General features: G+C 53.5%; 1 protein-coding gene across 3 annotated transcripts; it reads right to left on the reverse strand.

Moving 5' to 3' along the window:
- Positions 1-783: 783 nt before the first annotated feature.
- On the reverse strand, positions 784-17,254 carry ZNF500 (zinc finger protein 500). Of its 3 annotated transcripts, none has more exons than XM_024233505.3 (6): positions 16,519-17,254; positions 15,142-15,566; positions 11,493-11,676; positions 11,192-11,256; positions 9,454-9,550; positions 784-2,193 (listed from the first exon to the last, which is right to left on the reverse strand). In XM_024233505.3, the coding sequence occupies exons 2-6, from the start codon at positions 15,466-15,468 to the stop codon at positions 1,511-1,513; spliced, it is 1,356 nt and encodes a 451-aa protein (XP_024089273.1). In that variant the 5' UTR covers positions 15,469-15,566; positions 16,519-17,254; the 3' UTR covers positions 784-1,510. The 3 variants fall into 3 exon arrangements, with proteins under 3 accessions (XP_024089273.1, XP_002826131.1, XP_054389383.1); XM_002826085.4 differs by having other exon boundaries at positions 15,055-15,566; XM_054533408.2 differs by having other exon boundaries at positions 15,055-15,566; positions 16,404-16,526.
- Between the last annotated feature and the right edge of the window lie 307 nt (positions 17,255-17,561).

Here is a 17,561-nt window from a genome sequence, read left to right on the forward strand (position 1 = left end):
CTGGGCTCAAGCAATCCACCCGCCTTGGCCTCCCAAAGTGCTAGGGTTATAGGTGGGAGCCACTGTGCCTGGCCTCTGACACTAAATAATGTCAGTTAAGGGAATGAGAAAAGGGCAGGTCATGCACCTGGAACCTGGGCTGTGCCAAAAGGTCAAATGTGCACATATATACAGTGACTAGGTGACAAATGCAACGGAGCATCCCAGGCTGGGATGAGGGCCAAGGCCACCTACCCATGAGGAACCACTGCCTGGCTGGAACGTTCCAGAACCCAGTGGTTTCCACAGTTGCCCTATGACTTCCGAGATGACTAAACCCACCAAGGACTCTATCACACTGCTTGTCTCGGCCACTCACCCACCGTGGATGTGCACAGACCAGTGGCTCCCACGCAGCACAGGCCGGACAAAAGCTGGAAGGTGAAGGCTTCTTACCTTAGAAAGACAAAGTGGGGCAAACATGGAAGGCCACATCCCAGACACTAAGGGGCCAGGAGCAAAGGCAGCCCTGGGCCCCGGCCCTGGGGAGGTGTCAGGCCCGTCACATCCCTGGCGACATGTCAGGAAGATGGAACTCAGGGGTGCTTTCCCGCCCCAGGTGTCTTCCACCCTGCAGAGCAGCTATGGATCTGCAAAGGGGACTGGAATGCTGGAGAGCCCCGGGCTCCATTTGGAAACTCTGACAGGATGAAGAAGCTGGAGACCACGTCCTGGGAAGGCTGGGGTACAGCAGGGCTCCCTGCAGCAGATGAGGGGCCCCTCAAATTCATGTCCACCCAGACCTCAGAATGTGACCTTGTTTGGAAACACGGGTTTTGACGATATAATTAGTTAAGATGAGGTCACAGTGTATTGGCAGACCCCAAACTCAGTGAGTGGTGGCCCTACCAAAAAACAGACTGGGCATGCCGGCACACACCTGTATCCCCAGCTACTCGGGAGGCTGAGGCAGGAGGAACGCTTGAACCCAGGGATTCTAGGCTGCAGTGAGCTATGATCATGGCACTGTATTCCCGCCTGGGGGACAGAGCAAGGCCCCGTTTCAAAAAAAAAAAAAAGGGGCAGCAGGTGTGGGGTTCACACAGAGACAGCGCACAGGGTCACAGACACAGAGGGGAGGGTTAGGACGCGGTGATGAGGCTGTATGCCAGCAGCCACTGGATGCTGGAGGCGGCTGATGGACCCTCCCAGGCCCTTCAGGAGCCAGCCCCACGAACACCTTGAGTGTCGGCTTCTGGCCTCCTGAGTGCGTCTCTGGCTGAAGCTCCCGTCTGTGTCACCTGTTCTGGCTGCCACTGGACACTCCTAGAGCCTGTCCTTGCCCTTGCTCTGCACCCAGTGCCCAGCTTCCTCTGCGGCCTGGGCATCCCAAATGTCCCCTGCTGGCCTCATACTGGGCCACGGGAGGAAACAGGCAGCTGGCAATGCTTTCGGACCAGGCTGTCTAGCAGCTTCCTGAATTCTGTGCCCAGGGACGAGAGTCCTGGAAAGGGAGTTTCAGGCATGGTGATCAGACTTTGGCACCGGGGCCTCCAGGAGCCACCGGCTGGAGCGTCGGCAAGGAGCCTGCCCCCATATGGGTCCGCTGGTGCTTGTGCAGGTCGGTGCCCCGGCGGAAGCCCCTGCCACAGGCCGGGCAGGTGTAGGGCTTCTCACCTGTGTGTGTCCGGCGGTGGGCGCTGAAGTGCGAGCTGTTGTTGAAGCGCTTCCCGCACTGGGTGCAGGCATAGGGCCGCTCCCCGCTGTGCGTCCTGCGGTGGATGACCAGGCTGGAGCTCTGGCTGAAGCGCTTCCCACACTCAGGGCACGGGTAGGGCTTCTCACCCGTGTGCACCCTCTGGTGCGTGCTGAAGTTGGAGCGGTCGCTAAAGCCCTTCCCGCAGACCAGGCACTTGTAAGGCCGCTCGCCCGTGTGTGTGCGCTGGTGCTTGGTCAAGTGGGATGTCTTGCTGAAGCCCTTGCCACATTCGGGGCAGGTGTACGGCTTGTCAGCCCCATGGGAAGCCCGTCTTCCTGGTGGGGGGCCACCTCTTGGCTGCTCAGGCCTGACCAAGCCCCTGACTGGGGCTGGCCTCTGACCTGGGAGTGGGTGGCCAGGCCCCTGGCATCGCGCCGAGAGCACTCGGTACCACTCCATTCTCACCGGGGCATCTTCCCTGCCATCACCACCGTCCTCCAACTGGATCCCACGTCCTGAGACAGAGAAAGCATGATCTCCAGGAACTCATGGCAAGAGGGCAATGGAAATGCTTCTAATAGGAAAATGAAGGCCTCACGGGGCTCCTAAAGTTCCCCTACAAAACAGTTAGCAGGGGCTGGGCACCGTGGCTCATGCCTGTAATCCCAGCACTTTGGAAGGCTGAAGCGGGAGGATTGCTTGAGCCCAGGAGTTCAAGACCAGCTTGGGCAATGCAGTGAGATCTCGTCTCTACAGAAAATAAACAAAACTAGCTGGGCATGGTGGCGTGTGCCTGTAGTCCTAGCTACTCAGGAGGCTGAGGTCGGAGGATCACTTGAGTCTAGGAGGTCAAGGCTGCAGTGAGCTGTGATCGCGCCACTGCATTCCAGCCCGGGTGACAGAGTGAGACCCTGTTTCAAAAACTAAACAATCAATAAAACAAACAAAGAGGAACTCATTTGACCATCACAATAACCCAGTGGGTCACTGCTGTTACCATCTCCATCTTGCAGATGGGGAAACCGAGGCACAGAAGTGTTAAAAAACTTACCCGGAATCACCGGTCTGGTAAGTTACACATTGAGGGCCATCAAGCTCTGCACTCTGCTGTACCCTCTAAGCCAGGGGTTCCCACCCGGTGGCAAGGTCTGGAGACATTTTTGTCGTGTCTGGGGAAGGGGTTGTAAATGGCCTCTAGTGGGCAGGGGCCAGGGCTGCTGGAAAACCTCCCGCCCAGCACAGGCAGCCCCACGTGGAGAGCCATCTGGCCCAAACGCCAGCAGCACCGAGGTGGAGAAGCCCTGCTCTGGGCTGTTCTGGCTGAGCAGAGCAGTCATGGGTCCCAGCCACTGGACCTCCCTTGTCGTACTTGGTGTGGCCCCTGAGGCCCCTCTGCAGATCCAGCTTCTAGAGCCACCACTCTCAGGACAGGAGAACAGGAAGAGGCGCCTGGAATGATCCAGGCTTTGCCCCTTTCAGGAAAACGCCCTTGACTTCTCTGTTCCTCCTCTGCAGCATGAGGGTGACTGCAGTTGGGGACCTCGTAGCACAAAGTGCACCGGGGTGCCTGGGGGGCTGGGGGAGCAGCCATCTTCATAGCAGTACCGCAAGAGGCTCTGCGCATGGTAGGCACACGCTGACCTCACAGGGGAGGGACAGAACCACCCGCTGCCCTTGGAAATGTCCACTTTAAGACACTTCCAGCCCCAGACCTCCTGGGCGAACCCTTCTAGCCCTCCCCTCCCGTCTCCAGGACCAACTTCCGGATAGCCAAAGGTGGGTTTGGCACGTACTGAGCCTCAAATTCCACATCTATAAAACTGAGAGGAGGCCGGGCATGGTGGCTCATGCCTGTAATCCAAGCACTTTGGGAGGCCGAGGCAGGCGGATCACTTGAGGTCAGGAGTTTGAGACCAGCCTGGCCAACATGGTGAAACCCCGTTTCTACTAAAAATAAAAAAATTAGTTGGGGGTGGTGGTGGGTGCCTGTAATCCCAGCTACTTGGGAGGCTGAGGCAGGAGAATCACTTGAACTCAGGAGGCAGAAGTTGCAATGAGCCAAGATCGTGCCACTGCACTCCAGCCTGGGCAACAGAGCGAGACTCTGTCTCAAAAAAATAAAATAAAAAAATAGAAAATAAATAAAACTGAGAGGAGGATTGGAACCACCTCATTGGCCTGTTATAATAATATTTTATTTATTTATTTTAAAGACAGGGTGATATGGTTTCGATCTACTTCCTCATCCAAATCTCATGTCAGACTGTAATCCCCAATGTGGAGGTGGGGCCTGGCGGGAGGTGACTGGATCATGGAGGCAGATTTCTCATGAACGGTTTGGCATCATCCTCTTGGTACTGTCCTGACAATAGTGAGTGAGTTCCCACGATATCTGGTTGATTAAAGTGAGTGGCACCTCCCCTCGCTCCTTTGCTCCTGCTACAGCCACGTGAGACATGCCTGCTCCCTCTCTGCCTTCCCCCATGACTGGAAACTTCCTGAGGCCTCCCCAAAAGCTGAGCAGACACCACCATCATGCTTCCTGTACAGCCAATTAAACCTTTTTTCATTATAAATTACCAGTTCTCAGGTATTTCTTTACAGCAATGCGAGAATCACCTAACACACAGGGCCTCACTATATTGCCCAGGCTGGTCTCAAACTCCTGACCTCAAGTGATCCTCCCAACTCAGCCTCCCAAAGTGCTGAGATTATAGGCGTGAGCCACAGCACCCAGCCTTGTTGTAAAAATATTTTTATTTATTTATTTTTGAGATGGAGTCTCGCTCTATCTTCCAGGCTGGAGTGCAGTGGTGTGATCTCAGCTCACTGTAACCTCTGCCTCCCAGGTTCAAGCAATTCTCCTACCTCAGGCTCCTGAGTAGCTGGGATTACAGGCATGAGCCACTACGCCCAGCTAATTTTTGTATTTTTAGTAGAGATGGGGTTTCACCATGTTGGCCAGGCTGGTCTCAAACTCCTGACCTCAGGTGACCCAACCGTCTTGGCCTCCCAAAGTGCTGAGATCACAGGGGTGAGCCACCATGCCCGGCTGTACAAATATTTTTAAAAGAGACTGAGTCTGGCAGCTCATCAAAAGGTAAACAAGAGTCATTATATAAGCCAATGATTTTACTCCTAGGCACACACCCAAGAAAACTGAAAACATGTCCTCTAACAGAAATGTGTACATAAATGTTCACGACAGCACTCTTCACAGTAGCCAAAAAATGGAAATCACCCAAATGTCCATCAACGAAAATGGATCAACAAAACGTGGTCTATCCATACAGCGGAATACTATTCAGCCATGAAAAGGAAGCACTGACACACGCTATAGCACGGATGACCCAGGAACACATGACACTGAGTAAAAGAAGCCAGTCACCAAAGGACAGTCCCTGCACGATTCCCTTTACAGAAGACAACCAGAATAGGCACACCCAGAGACAGAGGAGACAGGTGGCTGCCAGAGGCTGGGGGAGGGGAAATGGGGACAAACTGCTTGTTGGGTACGAGGTTTCCATTTAGCGTGATAAAAAATGTTTTTGAGGGCCAGTCGTGGTGGCTCACACCTGTAATATCAGCACTCTGAAAGGCTGAGGCGGGCTGGTCATTTGATGTCAGGAGTTCAAGACCAGTCTGGCCAACATGGCAAAACATTGTTCTCTACTAAAAATAGAAAAAATATTGGGAGGCCGAGGCAGGCAGATTACAAGATCAGGAGTTCGAGAGCAGCCTGGCCAACATGGTGAAACCCTGTCTCTACTAAAAATACAAAAATTAGCCAGGTGTGGTGACACACACCTGTAATCCCAGCTACTTGGGGGGCTAAGGCACAAGAATTGCTTGAACCCAGGAGATGGAGGTTGCACTGAGTCGAGATCATGCCACTGCACTCCAACCTGGGTGACAGAGTGAAACTCCATCTCAATTAAAAAAAAAAAAGTTTTTGAGCCCGGGTAACACAGTGAGACGCCATCTCTATCGAAAAATTTTTGTTGCCCAGGCTGGTGTGTAATGGCGCGATCTCGGCTCACTGCAACCTCCGCCTCCTGGGTTCAAGTGATTCTCCTGCCTCAGCCTCTGAGTAGCTGGGACTATAGGTGCATGCCACCACACCTGGCTAATTTTTTTGTATTTTTAGTAGAGATGAGGTTTCACCATGTTGGCCAGGACGGTCTTGATCTCTTGACCTCGTGATCCACCCGCCTTGGCCTCCCAAAGTGCTGGGATTACAGACGTGAGACATTGTTGTGTCCAGCACAAAAATTTTTTCAAAATTAGCTGGGCATGGTGGCATCGACCTGTGGTACCAGCTACTCGGGAGGCTGAGGTGATAGAATCACCTGAGCCTGAGGAGGTTGAAGCTGCAGTGAGTCAAAATTGTGCTACTGCACTCCAACCTGGGTGACAGAGTAAGACCCTGTCTCAAAAAAAGAAAAAAAAAGTTTTGGAACTAGATGAAGGTGATGATTGTACAACACTGTGAATATACTAAATGCCACTGAACCGTTTATTGAAAAATGGCTAATTTTATGTTATGTGAGTTTCATCTCACTAAAAAATGTAAAAACTTTGAGGCCAGGTACCAACCTAATTTGTTTTTTTGACACAGAGTCTCACTCTGTTGCCCAGGCTGGGGTGGAGTGGTATGATCACAGCTTACTGCAGCCTTGACCTCCCAAGCTCAAGCATTCCTCCCACCTCAGCCTCTCAAGCAGCTGGGACTACAGGCGTGCACCATTTTTGTATTTTTTGTAGAGACAAGGTTTCTCCATGTTACTCAGGCTGCTCTTGAACTCCTGGACTCGAGCGATCCACCCGCCTTGACCTCTCAAGGCTGGGTGCTGGGATTACAGGTATGAGCCACCATGCCCGGCCTGTTTTTGTTTTTTGGAGACGGAGTCTTGCTCCGTTGCCCAGACTGGAGTGCAGTGGTGCGATCTCGGCTCACTGCAACCTCCGCCTCCCAGGTTCAAGCGATTCTCCTGCCTCAGCCTCCCGAGTACCTGGGACTACAGATGAGTATCACCACGCCCAGCTAATTTTTGTATTTTTTAGGAGAGACAGGGTTTCATCATGTTGGCCAGGATGGACTCGATCTCCTGACCTCATGATTCACCTGCCTCAGCCTCTGAAAGTGCTGGGATTACAGGCGTGACCCACCTTGCCGGCCTATTTTTTTTTTTTTTTTTTTTTTGAGACAGAGTTTCGCTCTCGTTGCCCAGGCTGGAGTGCAATGGCGTGATCTTGGCTTACTGCAATCTCCGCCTCCCAGGTTCAAGCTATTCTCCTGCCTCAGCCTCCCAAGTAGCTGGGATTATAGGCGCCCGCCACCACGCCTAATTTTTGTATTTTTAATAGAGACAGGGTTTCACCATGTTGGCCAGGCTGGACTCGAACTCCTGACCTCAGATGATACACTCGCCTCGGCTTCCCAAAGTGCTGGGATTACAGGTGTGAGTCACCGTGCCTGGCCATTTTTTTTTAAAGCAAGACCAAATAGATCCAACTTTCCTTGGCCCCACAGACCTTTTTTACCATAGGCTCTGGCGCCAGGTAAGTAAAACCCAACCACATGCCTGTGGCCCTGGGAGGGAAGCTGTGTCTGGGCTCCAGGAGCTGGTGACAGAGCTGGGCAGAATCTCATTCCTTCCCTTCTAAGGATTCCATGTAGCCACCTGGGAGACGGGAGGGCTGGCAAATTCTTTCCCTTTTGACTTCTGCCTTTTGCACAGGGAATGAACTGGAGCACATGTAATGTACTCTCAGAGATCTTCGGATCAGGGTTCCTCAATCATGGTACAGGTGGCGTCCGTGGGACCTGGCCCGGGCTGTCTCTGATGCGGCCGCCCTGTGCATCGCAGGAGGTTGGGCAGCATCCCCACCTTCCACTCATCAAATAATCACTTTCATCAGTGACAACCCCAGGGTCGTGACAACCAAAAACGTCTCCACTCATGGACAGATGTCCTCTGGGGGACAAGAATGCCCCGGATGGAGAACCCCTGCTCTGGATGCATGTCACCAAAACTGCTGATGACCAACCAGAGCCTCATACAACATCATCTAAAACTCTTCATAGGCAACGAAAGAAAAAAATGGTAAACTGGACACTAGAACCAAAAACTTTTGTGCATCAAAGGACGCTACCAACAAAATGAAAATGCAACACACAAAACAGGAGAAAATATTTCCAAATCAGGCTGGGTGTGGTAGCTCATGCCTGTAATCCCAGCACTTAGGGAGGCTAAGGCAGGCAGATCACTTGAGATCAGGAATTCAAGACCAGCTTGGCCAACATGGCAAAACCCAGCTCTACTAAAAATACAAAAATTAGCCGGGTATGGTGGTGCACACCTGTAATCCAAGCTACTTGGGAGGCTGAGGCAGAAGAATCGCTTGAACCCGGAAGGCGGAGGGTGCAGTGAGCTGAGCTGAGATTGTGCCACTCCACTCTAGCCTGGGCAACAGAGCAAGACTCCATCTCAAAAAAAAAACAAAAAACAAACAAACCTGAAAATAACAACCGTTGGTGTGGATGTGGAGAAACTGGAACCCCTGTGCACTCTTGGTGGGTGCATAAGATGGCGCAGATGCTGTGGAAAACAGTATGGTGGTTCCTCAAAAACTTCAACACAGAATGATCACATATGCTCCAGCCATCCCACTGCTGGATACATCCACCCCAGGAACTGAAAGCAGAGTTGATCAGAGATACACCTGTACACCCACGTTCACTGCAGCATTATTCACAATGGAATATTCTTCAGCCTTAAAAAGGAAAAAAATTCCGGAGGTTTCCCAAAGAAGGAAGTCTGCCTCAAGACCGTGGCACAGAAATCCTAAGCTTCCAGCCTGCTTGCCTGGCCTGCAGATTTCAGACTTGTCAACTTCTGTAAGCAACCAAGGGAGCTGTCTGAGTACCCATTCCTTAAAATAAATCTGTGTGTGTGTGTATCTTCTGTTGGTTCTGTTTCTCTGGAGAAGAATCTTAATACAAAGCGACATCTCACTGTCATTAGAAAAGGCTTCAGCATGGCCAGGCACGGTGGCTCACGCCTGTCATCCCAGCACTTTGGGAGGCCTAGGCGGGCGGATCACCTGAAGTCAGAACTTCGAGACCAGCCTGGCCAACATAGTGATGAAACCCATCTCTACTAATAATAAAAAATTAGCCAGGCATGATGGTGGGTACCTGTAATCCCAGCTACTTGGGAGGCTGAGGCGGGAGAATCACTTGAACCCAAGAGGTGGAGGTTGCAGTGAGCCAAGGTTGTGCCGCTGCACTCCAGCCTGGGCAACAGAGCAAAACTCCATCTCAAAACAAACAAACAAAAAACCAGAAAAGGCTTCAGCAGCATCAGGAAAGGCAGAAAGAGACAAACGGGCAGAGAAAGAGCTGAGGGGACAGTGCTGGGTAACGGGCAGGGCAGTGCTCAGTGCGATGGGGAAAGGCTGGAGAACCAGGCCCTGTGGGAGCAGCTCTGCCCTCGAGTGGAGGGCACAGGGAAGCTGAAGTGAAGTAGGACCAGTGTGTAGGGGGCAGGGGCAGAAGAACAGGATGGCAAGGCAGTGCTGGGCATCTGCCTGAGTCATGGCTGAGTGGCTGTGCAGGCCCTGCAGGTACGACTCTGCAGGGATATGGGCAGCCCTGTCCACGCAGGATCACCCCAGGCCAACTGGACCAACAGAACCAAGCCCAGGAGCTGGTGCCTGACAGTTTCTATTTTTGGCAAGCCCCCTAGAAGACACAGTCCCTTGCAAGTTACCTTCATTCTCCAGCGGTGCATCCCGCTGAGCTGGGTCCAGGCATCCTGGCTCCTCCCCAGAAAGGTATACAGCCATGTCCTCCAAGTTCACAGGCACCTGCCAGAACGCACTCCACTTAGTCCTGGCCCCAAGCAAGCTTCCTCCTCCCCAACTAAGGCCACTGGCCCAGGGAGCTGCACCCCCACTGCCCCTCGAGGCTGAGGCCAAGCCTGGTGGTGCAGCTGGTCTTCTCCACTCTTGTGGCACTGGCGAGTCCTGGTGTCTCCGCCCACTGCTCCCATGTGCCACTGTTGCAGAGCTGGGACACCACTGGGGAAGGGACAGATTCGCCACGAGGACTGGTGGACCCACTGCACACTCAGCCACTGCGGCCCATGCTCCACAGGGAGATAACAGGCCAGCCAGCCCCGGGACCCCAGTGCGGCAGACAGGGGACTTCAGGATGCCTCTGGGCCAGTGGGCTCCCAGATGTAGCACCAGATTCACCCGGAAGCATGATTAAAAAACAAGCAAACCCTTTCCAGAACAGGCAAATTCACAGAGACAAGAAGGAGCTTTGTGGTTGCCAGAGGCTGAGGGAAAAACAGGGAGAGACTCTGGTAATAAGTCTAGGGGGCTTTGCTGGGAGGGTCTAAAGAAAATGTTTGGCTGGGCGCGGTGGCTCACACCAGTAATCTCAGCACGTTGGGAGGCTAAGGCAGGTGGATCATCTGAGGTCAGGAGCTCGAGACCAGCCTGGCCGACATGGTGAAACCCCATCTCTACTAAAAATACAAAAAAAATTAGTCAGGCATGGTGGTGGGTGCCTGTAATCCAGCTACTCAGGAGGCTGAGGCAGGAAAATCGCTTGAACCCAGGAGCCGGAGGTTGCAGTGAGCCGAGATCGCACCATTGCACTGCAGCCAGGGCTACAAGAGCAAAACTCTTGTCTCAAAAAAACAAAAACAAAACAAAACAAATACACACACACACACACACACACACACACATATATATAAATTATAAATAAATAAATAAAAATAAAACAGGCCAGGCATGGTGGCTTATGCCTGTAATCCCAGTGCTTTGGGAGGCTTAGGCAAGAGGATCACTTGAGGCCAGGAGTTCAAGACCAGCCTGGGCAGCACAGCGAGACTGTGTCCCTATTTAAAAAAAAAACAAAAAAAAAAAACAACTAGCCGGGTGTGGTGGTGCATGCCTGTAGTCCCAACTAACTAAGGATGCTGAGGCAGGAGGATCCCTTGAGCCTGGGAGGTCAAGGCTGCAATGAGCCGTGATCACACTACTGCACTCCAGCGTGAGCACAGAGCCAGACTTTGGCTCAAAAAAAAAACAAACAAAAAAAACCCAAAATAACAAAAAAAAAAACAAGCAAGCAAACAAAGGAGACTCCCATTCCAGCCCAGCGGTGTGGGAGGAACCTGTATTTTCCTCCAGAGTCCCAAGAGATTCCTGTGCCCAGCAGGGTAGGAGTCACCACCCTGTCTCACTGTTGGACCGCAGAATCTTCCGGGCACAGCGAGTACTTAAATGGCCTCTGGAGAGAAGAAAAGACTTCCCAGGAGGCCAGGGGAAGTGACTCCAGGGTTGGAGCAAAGGGAGAAAACTCCAGGGAAGAGCTCCTCTGACATCCAAAAACTTGGCCCCCAGGAGAGGTGTTCCCTTAACAAGGAAATGTGACACACAGGAGGTCGGGCTAGACCCCGGGATACTGCAGACCAGGAGCATCCCACTCACCTGGGACCAGGCCGAAAGGAAGGGCGAGGCTGACGCCATCTCCTGATGCCGGGGAGCTGGAGGGCCTGGGAAGGAGCAGAGTCACCACCAGTCACACAGCTCACCCAGCACTGCCCCTGCCGCCCCCTGCACACCAAGGCCCCAATAGCCCGGTGGCTGCCCACCCAAGATCCACTCCTTGCTGGAGAGCCTGTGCACCCCGCATCCAGGCAGGCCTCTGCCCTGGCCACAGTCCACATCCCATTCACCTTCACCTCCCTCCCCTGCACCACTTCTCATTCCTCCAAAGGGTGCTACTCACCCCTCTCTGGCCACAACAGCGGACCCCTCTGTGGCCTGTGGCTCAGCTGGGCTGGGGGCTGCTGGCTGAAGAATCGAGCCTCTTCCTCCAGGGACAGATCCTCTGGCTGAGCCTCTGCCTGGTGTTTTAAGGACTGTCCCCCTATCCCGAGGGGCACCTCGTCATCAGAAAGCAGCTCTGAGCCCTGCACACAGACAGAGATCTGCCCACCAGCTCCCAGAAGGCCAGAAGGAAAAATTCCCGCAGGGCCCCACACCCCTCATCTCAGGCACCCCAGCCGGCTGCCCACACCCGGGCTGTCTGCAGCCTGCCTCCCTCTGCCCAGCCATGTGGCAGTGTTCCCTGCAGCCAGCTCCCAGCCTGCTCTACTCCATGGTCTCTCCCTGTCACCACAATCGTGTCCCCATCACACTCTTACCCTCTATTCCTTGGTCCTCCTGATAGACCCTGGGCCAGAAGAGCCCTGAGTCAGCGCTGGACTCATTTCAGAAGTTCACAGAACTGCATTTGCTAGATTTTTTGAAATTATCTGGCCAGCCGCAATGGCTCACACCTGTAATTCCAGCACTTTGGGAGGCCGAGGTGGGTGGATCACCTGAGGCCAGGAGTTCGAGACCAGCCTGACCAACATGCTGAAAGCCCATCTCTACTAAAAATACAAAAATTAGCCGGGCATGGTGGCAGCATGCTTGTAATCCCAGGGACTTGGGAGGCTGAGGCAGAAGAATTGCTTGAACTCGGGAAGTAGAGGTTACAGTGAGCCGAGATCGTGCCACTGCACTCCAGCCTCGGCAACAGAGCGAGACTCCGTCTCAGGGAAAAAAAAAAAAAAAAAAGAAATTATCAACAGGTGCTCTGAGATGACCTATTTCCTAATTCCAGGAAACGTGAGTTGAATGAAATTGGGTCTTAGAATTGAGCTCTGCAATAGCACTTGGACAAGAGACATCCCTAGGCCACTACAAACCCAGCGTCAGGGACCCATCTCAGGTTTCCTCTTTTTTTTTTTTTTTTTTTTTCATTCTCCTTTATTCCATAAACACCTAGTTACAGGTTGCACAAATCAAAAAATAAAGGTAGAGAAGGCTGTAGGGAAGATTCTTTTGATGTGTATGGGCAGGAGGAGGGAGACAGTTAGGAAACAGTCTGCTCCTTCCACAGCCCTAGATAGGGCTACGGCCCCTCAGTGGGGGCTCTGAGGAAGCAGTGGGCAAAGATCCAGGGTAGCTGAGGGATGGAGGGGGCCCCTAAACCCAGAGCTCACCCCAAAATGCACTGACCCTTCAACGCATGGCAGGAGTAGAATGGGAAAGGTGAGGGGGTTTGAAGATGGAGCGGCAGAATGAAAAACCAAGTTAGTAGATGCACAGGCGAAGTCATCATGGTGAACCAGGAGATTAAAGAAGGAAAAGGTAGGGAAAGCGTGCCGTGAAAGGTTCTCCCTGAGACCCCCACGGAGAGGTGGGGGCCGGCTTGCCTGTTAATTTAATATTAAATTGGGGATGGAAATCAGAGAGGAAAAAGTTATTCAGGGGATGATTTCTCAGTCAGGCTTCCTCTTATCCAACATTCCACACCTCGAGGGGAGCGTAGTCCCCTTGGGGAGCACAGCCTGCCCCTCTCAGCTCAGTGATGGCCATGAGGCATGTGTGCAGAGCTGTCGGTGCAGTGACAGAAGGAAGCCATGCCGGGAACCCCAAGCACTGAAGCTGCGGTGGCCAGGAAAGAGGCTGGCCGGCTGGGAAGAAATCCCGATTTCTTGGTCACCACAATGGCAGGGTTTTCTGACTGTGGTCAGCCCACGCTGTGGTCAAGCATTAGGGGATGTACCTCCTGTGTTGGCTGCAAAAGGCCAACAGTGTGCAGCCAGCAGCGCTGTCACAGGAAGAAAGGCAGCTGGTCAGCACTGCCCATGTGCCCCATCCACGCAAGGTCCTGAAAAATGAACTGAAACAGCAGGTGGCAGGACTTCTCCTTTTTAATCTCAAAGAGTTCAATGACTGAAACTGAAGCAGGAGGAATGAGTAAGAGGCTTCCCCTGCTCCTCCAAATGGGGCTGGAAGGAGGTGGAGAGGCACTGTCTATAGAGATTTCGGGGTGTCAGAAGGGTTCTGTCTGTGCCATCCAGTACAGTAGCCACTGGCCATGTGTGACGACTGAGCCCTTGAGAGGTGGTCAGTGTGACTGAGGAACTAATTTAACATTCTACACAGTGGCCGGGCGCAGTGGCTCATGCCTGTAATCCCAGCACTTTGGGAGGCCGAGGCAGGTGGATCACTTGAGGTCAGGAGTTTGAGACTAGCCTAGCCAACATTGCAAAACCCTGTCTCTACTAAAAATACAAAAATCAGCCTGGCGTAGTGGCAGATGCCTGTAATGCCAGCTACTTGGGAGGCTGAGGCACGAGAGTCACTCCAGCCTGGGCGACAGAGAGAGACTCTGTCTCACAAAAATAAAAGTAAAATAAATGGGCTGGGTGCGGTGGCTCATGCCTGTAATCCCAGCACTTTGGGAGGCCAAGGTGGGTGAATCACGAGGTCAGGAGATCCAGACCATCCTGGCTAACACGGTGAAACCCCGTCTCTACTAAAAATACAAAAAAATTAGCCGGGCGTGGTAGCGGGCGCCTGTAGTCCCAGCTGCTGGGGAGGCTGAGGCAGGAGAATGGCGTGAACCTGGGAGGCAGAGGTTGCAGTGAGCTGAGATCGCGCCACTGCACTCCAGCCTGGGCGACAAAGCAAGCAAGACTCAGTCTCAAAAAAAAGGAAAAAAAAAAAAGTAAAATAAATGTACATAGCTGTAATTTAAAAAGCTACATGTGGCTGGCAGCTACTGTTTTGCATGGCACAACTCTAGAACCTCTGGGGGCTCTAACCAAAGTGCCCCCCATGCCCCTGGTCTTTCTTCCCAGTGTTCTCCCACTTTGGGGGTAGTTTCAACTCCCTGCTTCGGAAGGTGCTGGACCTCTCTCCCACCAAAACCTATGTTTGGGGCTGGCGTAGTGGCTCATGCCTGTAATCCCAGCACTTTGGGAGGCCAAGATGGGAGGATCACTTGAGGCCAGGAGTTCAAGACCAGTCTGGGCAACATAACGAAACCCTGTCTCTACAAAAAATACACAAAATTAGCCAGGTGTAGTGGTGCATGCCTGTAGTCCCAGCTACTCAATAGGCTGAGGTGGGAAGATTGCTTGAAGCCTGGAGGTAGAGGCTGGAATGAGCGGTGATCACACCACTATAGCCTGGGCAACAGAGCCAGACCCCGTCTCAAAAAAAAACCCAAAAAAAAAAAACACAAAAAAACATGTTTGGCCTATCCTAGGACAGTGTTCACAAACCGTCTGCACTAGTTAATAAAGGGCTATCGGGGTAGGATGAGATTAATCAAAGGGTGGACACCCATTGGCCAAGGCTGAGAAATCTTTTGCAGTTGCTTTCTTCAAAAGGGTTCAGGGGCCAGGCAGCCACACTTGGTCACCCAATGACCAAGGAATCTCCAGCTGCAGACCCCAGCAGCAGGGCCCCATTTCCTCACCTGAGGGTCAAAATGCCCCCCACCTCACCCGCTGCCTGTGTTTCCTGGGCTCCCGCTGCAGCCCTTCCACGAGGACCACGGCCTCCTCACCGCTCTCCGGCTGCTGCTCGCGTACCCGAGCCTGGATCTCCCCCGGCAGCACAGTCAGGAACTGCTCCAGCACCAGCAGCTCCAGGATCTGCTCCTTAGTGCGCAGCTCCGGCCGCAGCCAGCGGCAGCACAGCTCCCAGAGGCGGCTCAGGGCCTCCCGGGGCCCAGCCACCTCCTGGTAGCAGAAGAGCCGGAAGAGCTGGCGGAAAGTCTCAGGGCTGGGGTCCTCCGTCTCCACGGAGGGCTCCTCTTCCAAGCAGAAGTCCTCCTCCACCTTCACAATGAGGATCTCATCCTGTTCCAGGTCCTGCTCCAAGGTTGGCAGTGGCTGGAGGCCAGGGACACTGGCCATTGCTTCCGGTGGGCCTTGTTCCTTTTCAGGCCTTAGAGTTGAACCTGTCTCTCTCTATACCTCTGGCCAGACACAGGAAGAGAGTTTTTTTCAGGGCCCTGTGGAGAGACGATAAAACCATTTAAAGGGCAGCCCTGGGACTGGATAAGCCCTTTGGACTGGGAAGCCCCTGCCCTGGTTCCAAGGCCAGCTCACCCCACCACGGAAAAGGAAAAGGAAGTGGATGAATGCCACCTTTGCTATTAACCCCCTGTTAATTCCCGGGTAATTTACTGAAGGGCTCTGGGCTTTGCTTCCTCACTGGGCAAACAGAGATGATAACAGAACCTACACACATAGGTTGCTGACAGAACTAAAAGAGACGGCTGGGCGCAGAGGCTGAAGCCTGTAATCCCCACACTTTGGGAGGCCGAGGCGGGCAGATCACGTGACTTCAGGAGTTGACCACCTGGTCAACGTGGGGGAACCCTGTCTCTACAAAAAATACAAAAATTAGCCCGAGGTGGTGGTAGCACATCTGCAATCCCAGCAACTCGGGAGGCTGAGACAGGAGAATCGCTTGAACCCGGGAAATGGAGGTTGCAGTGAACTGAGATCGCGCCACTGCACTCCAGCCTGGGCGAGAGAGAGAGACTCAAACAAAAACAATCTAAAAGAGATGTTTGCGGTCAGAGCTCGAGAATCGTTATTTTCCATGATTATAGTGGGTCCTATATGGAAGGGGTTCCTCTGGAAATCTGATGAAAAGCAGGGCCCTTCTGCCGAGGAAGGTGCAGACTCTGCCTCAACTTGATCCCCGGTGTCCAGGTCTGGCGAACCCTGAAGCCCCTACGCGGCCCCGTCAGGCACCCCCGAGTGGGTGGTCACAACAGCCCCCCAATTCCACGGTCCTGGGAGACCTGGGACCCCCAGGCCGGGCTGCTTTCCCGTCTCACCCCTCAGGTGGAGGGTGAGCGGTACCCGAGGCCGCGGCACAGACCCCGGTGCTGGCGCGGGCCGCGGAATCGAAGCTTCGGCCGGGACCCGCGTCCCCGCGCCCCCCGCACTCACTGGAAGCGCTGCCGGCCGTGGGCAGTTCGGGGTAGGACCGGAGCGGCGGGTCTCGGCGGGAGTGGGACTGCGGGCCTCAGGCTTGGCAGCTGGGGACGCCAGAGCCGGGGCCGAAGACCCGAAACCAGGGGTGGAAACCAGGCCGTGTGGGCGCGCCCGCGGGCGGCATTGTGGGTAACGTAGCCTTGGCACCATTGGCTGAGCCGGCTGTTGGGGCGTGGCAACAAGGCCGAGTGGGCGGGTCCGCGACGTGCACTGTACTTAATGTGGTCCTCAAAGGCACGCATTATGGGTAACGTAGTCCAGCACTTCGGTGACAGCGCGACTGTGCGGCGACTCTGCAGCCTCTGGGCCACTTTCCCAGTCACTCTTCCACACCCGCTCCGCTCTCCTCTGGCCGCCTCCTCCATCTTTAAAGCCAACAAAGTCGTCCGGGCACGGTGGCTCACACCTGTAATCCCAGCACTTTGGGAGGCCGAGGCGGGCTTATCACCTGAGGTCGGGAGTTCGAGACCAGCCTGACCAATGTGGAGAAACCCCGTCTCTACTAAAAATACGAAATTAGCTGGGCGTGGTGGCGCATGCCTGTAATCCTAGCTACTCAGGAGGCTAAGGTGAAGGTTGCAGTGAGCCGAGATCCCGCCATTGCCCTCCAGCCTGGGCAACAAGAGCAAAACTCCGTCTCGAAAAATAAATAAATAATAAATAAAACAAATAAATAAAGGCAGAAGTTGTTCAAGATAAAACTGGAAGAGATGCCAAGTGCTTGCGCCCACCCTCCCCCAGGAGGGCCCCCAACAACGCCCAACCCCAAATATCCCTTGTCCTGCCTGCTTCTTTCTCACAACATAATAGTGAGCGTGAATTTTTGTTGTTGTTGTTGTTGTTAGAGATGAAGTCCCACCATGGTGCCTAGGCTGGTCTCAAACTCCTGGGCCCAAGCAATCTTCCCGCCTCAGCTTCCCAAAGTGTCAGGATTACAGGTGTGCCCAGTCAGGTATCAATTCTTGTATGTATGTATTTATTTATTCAGAGACAGGGTC

The sequence above is a fragment of the Pongo abelii genome, chromosome 18, assembly GCF_028885655.2.
Source record: "Pongo abelii isolate AG06213 chromosome 18, NHGRI_mPonAbe1-v2.0_pri, whole genome shotgun sequence".
NCBI lineage: Eukaryota > Metazoa > Chordata > Mammalia > Primates > Hominidae > Pongo > Pongo abelii.

What these genes read in the sequence shown, in the direction of transcription:
- ZNF500 (XM_002826085.4), bottom strand. Translation starts at nt 15,468, where the DNA reads ATGGCCAGTGTCCCTGGCCTCCAGCCACTGCCAACCTTGGAGCAGGAC. An exon ending in CCAGGAAACACAGGCAGCGG is followed by an intron (nt 11,677 to 15,054) that starts GTGAGGTGGGGG and finishes GTCTGTGTGCAG; the next exon opens with GGCTCAGAGCTGCTTTCTGA. An exon ending in GCTGTTGTGGCCAGAGAGGG is followed by an intron (nt 11,257 to 11,492) that starts GTGAGTAGCACC and finishes GCTCCTTCCCAG; the next exon opens with GCCCTCCAGCTCCCCGGCAT.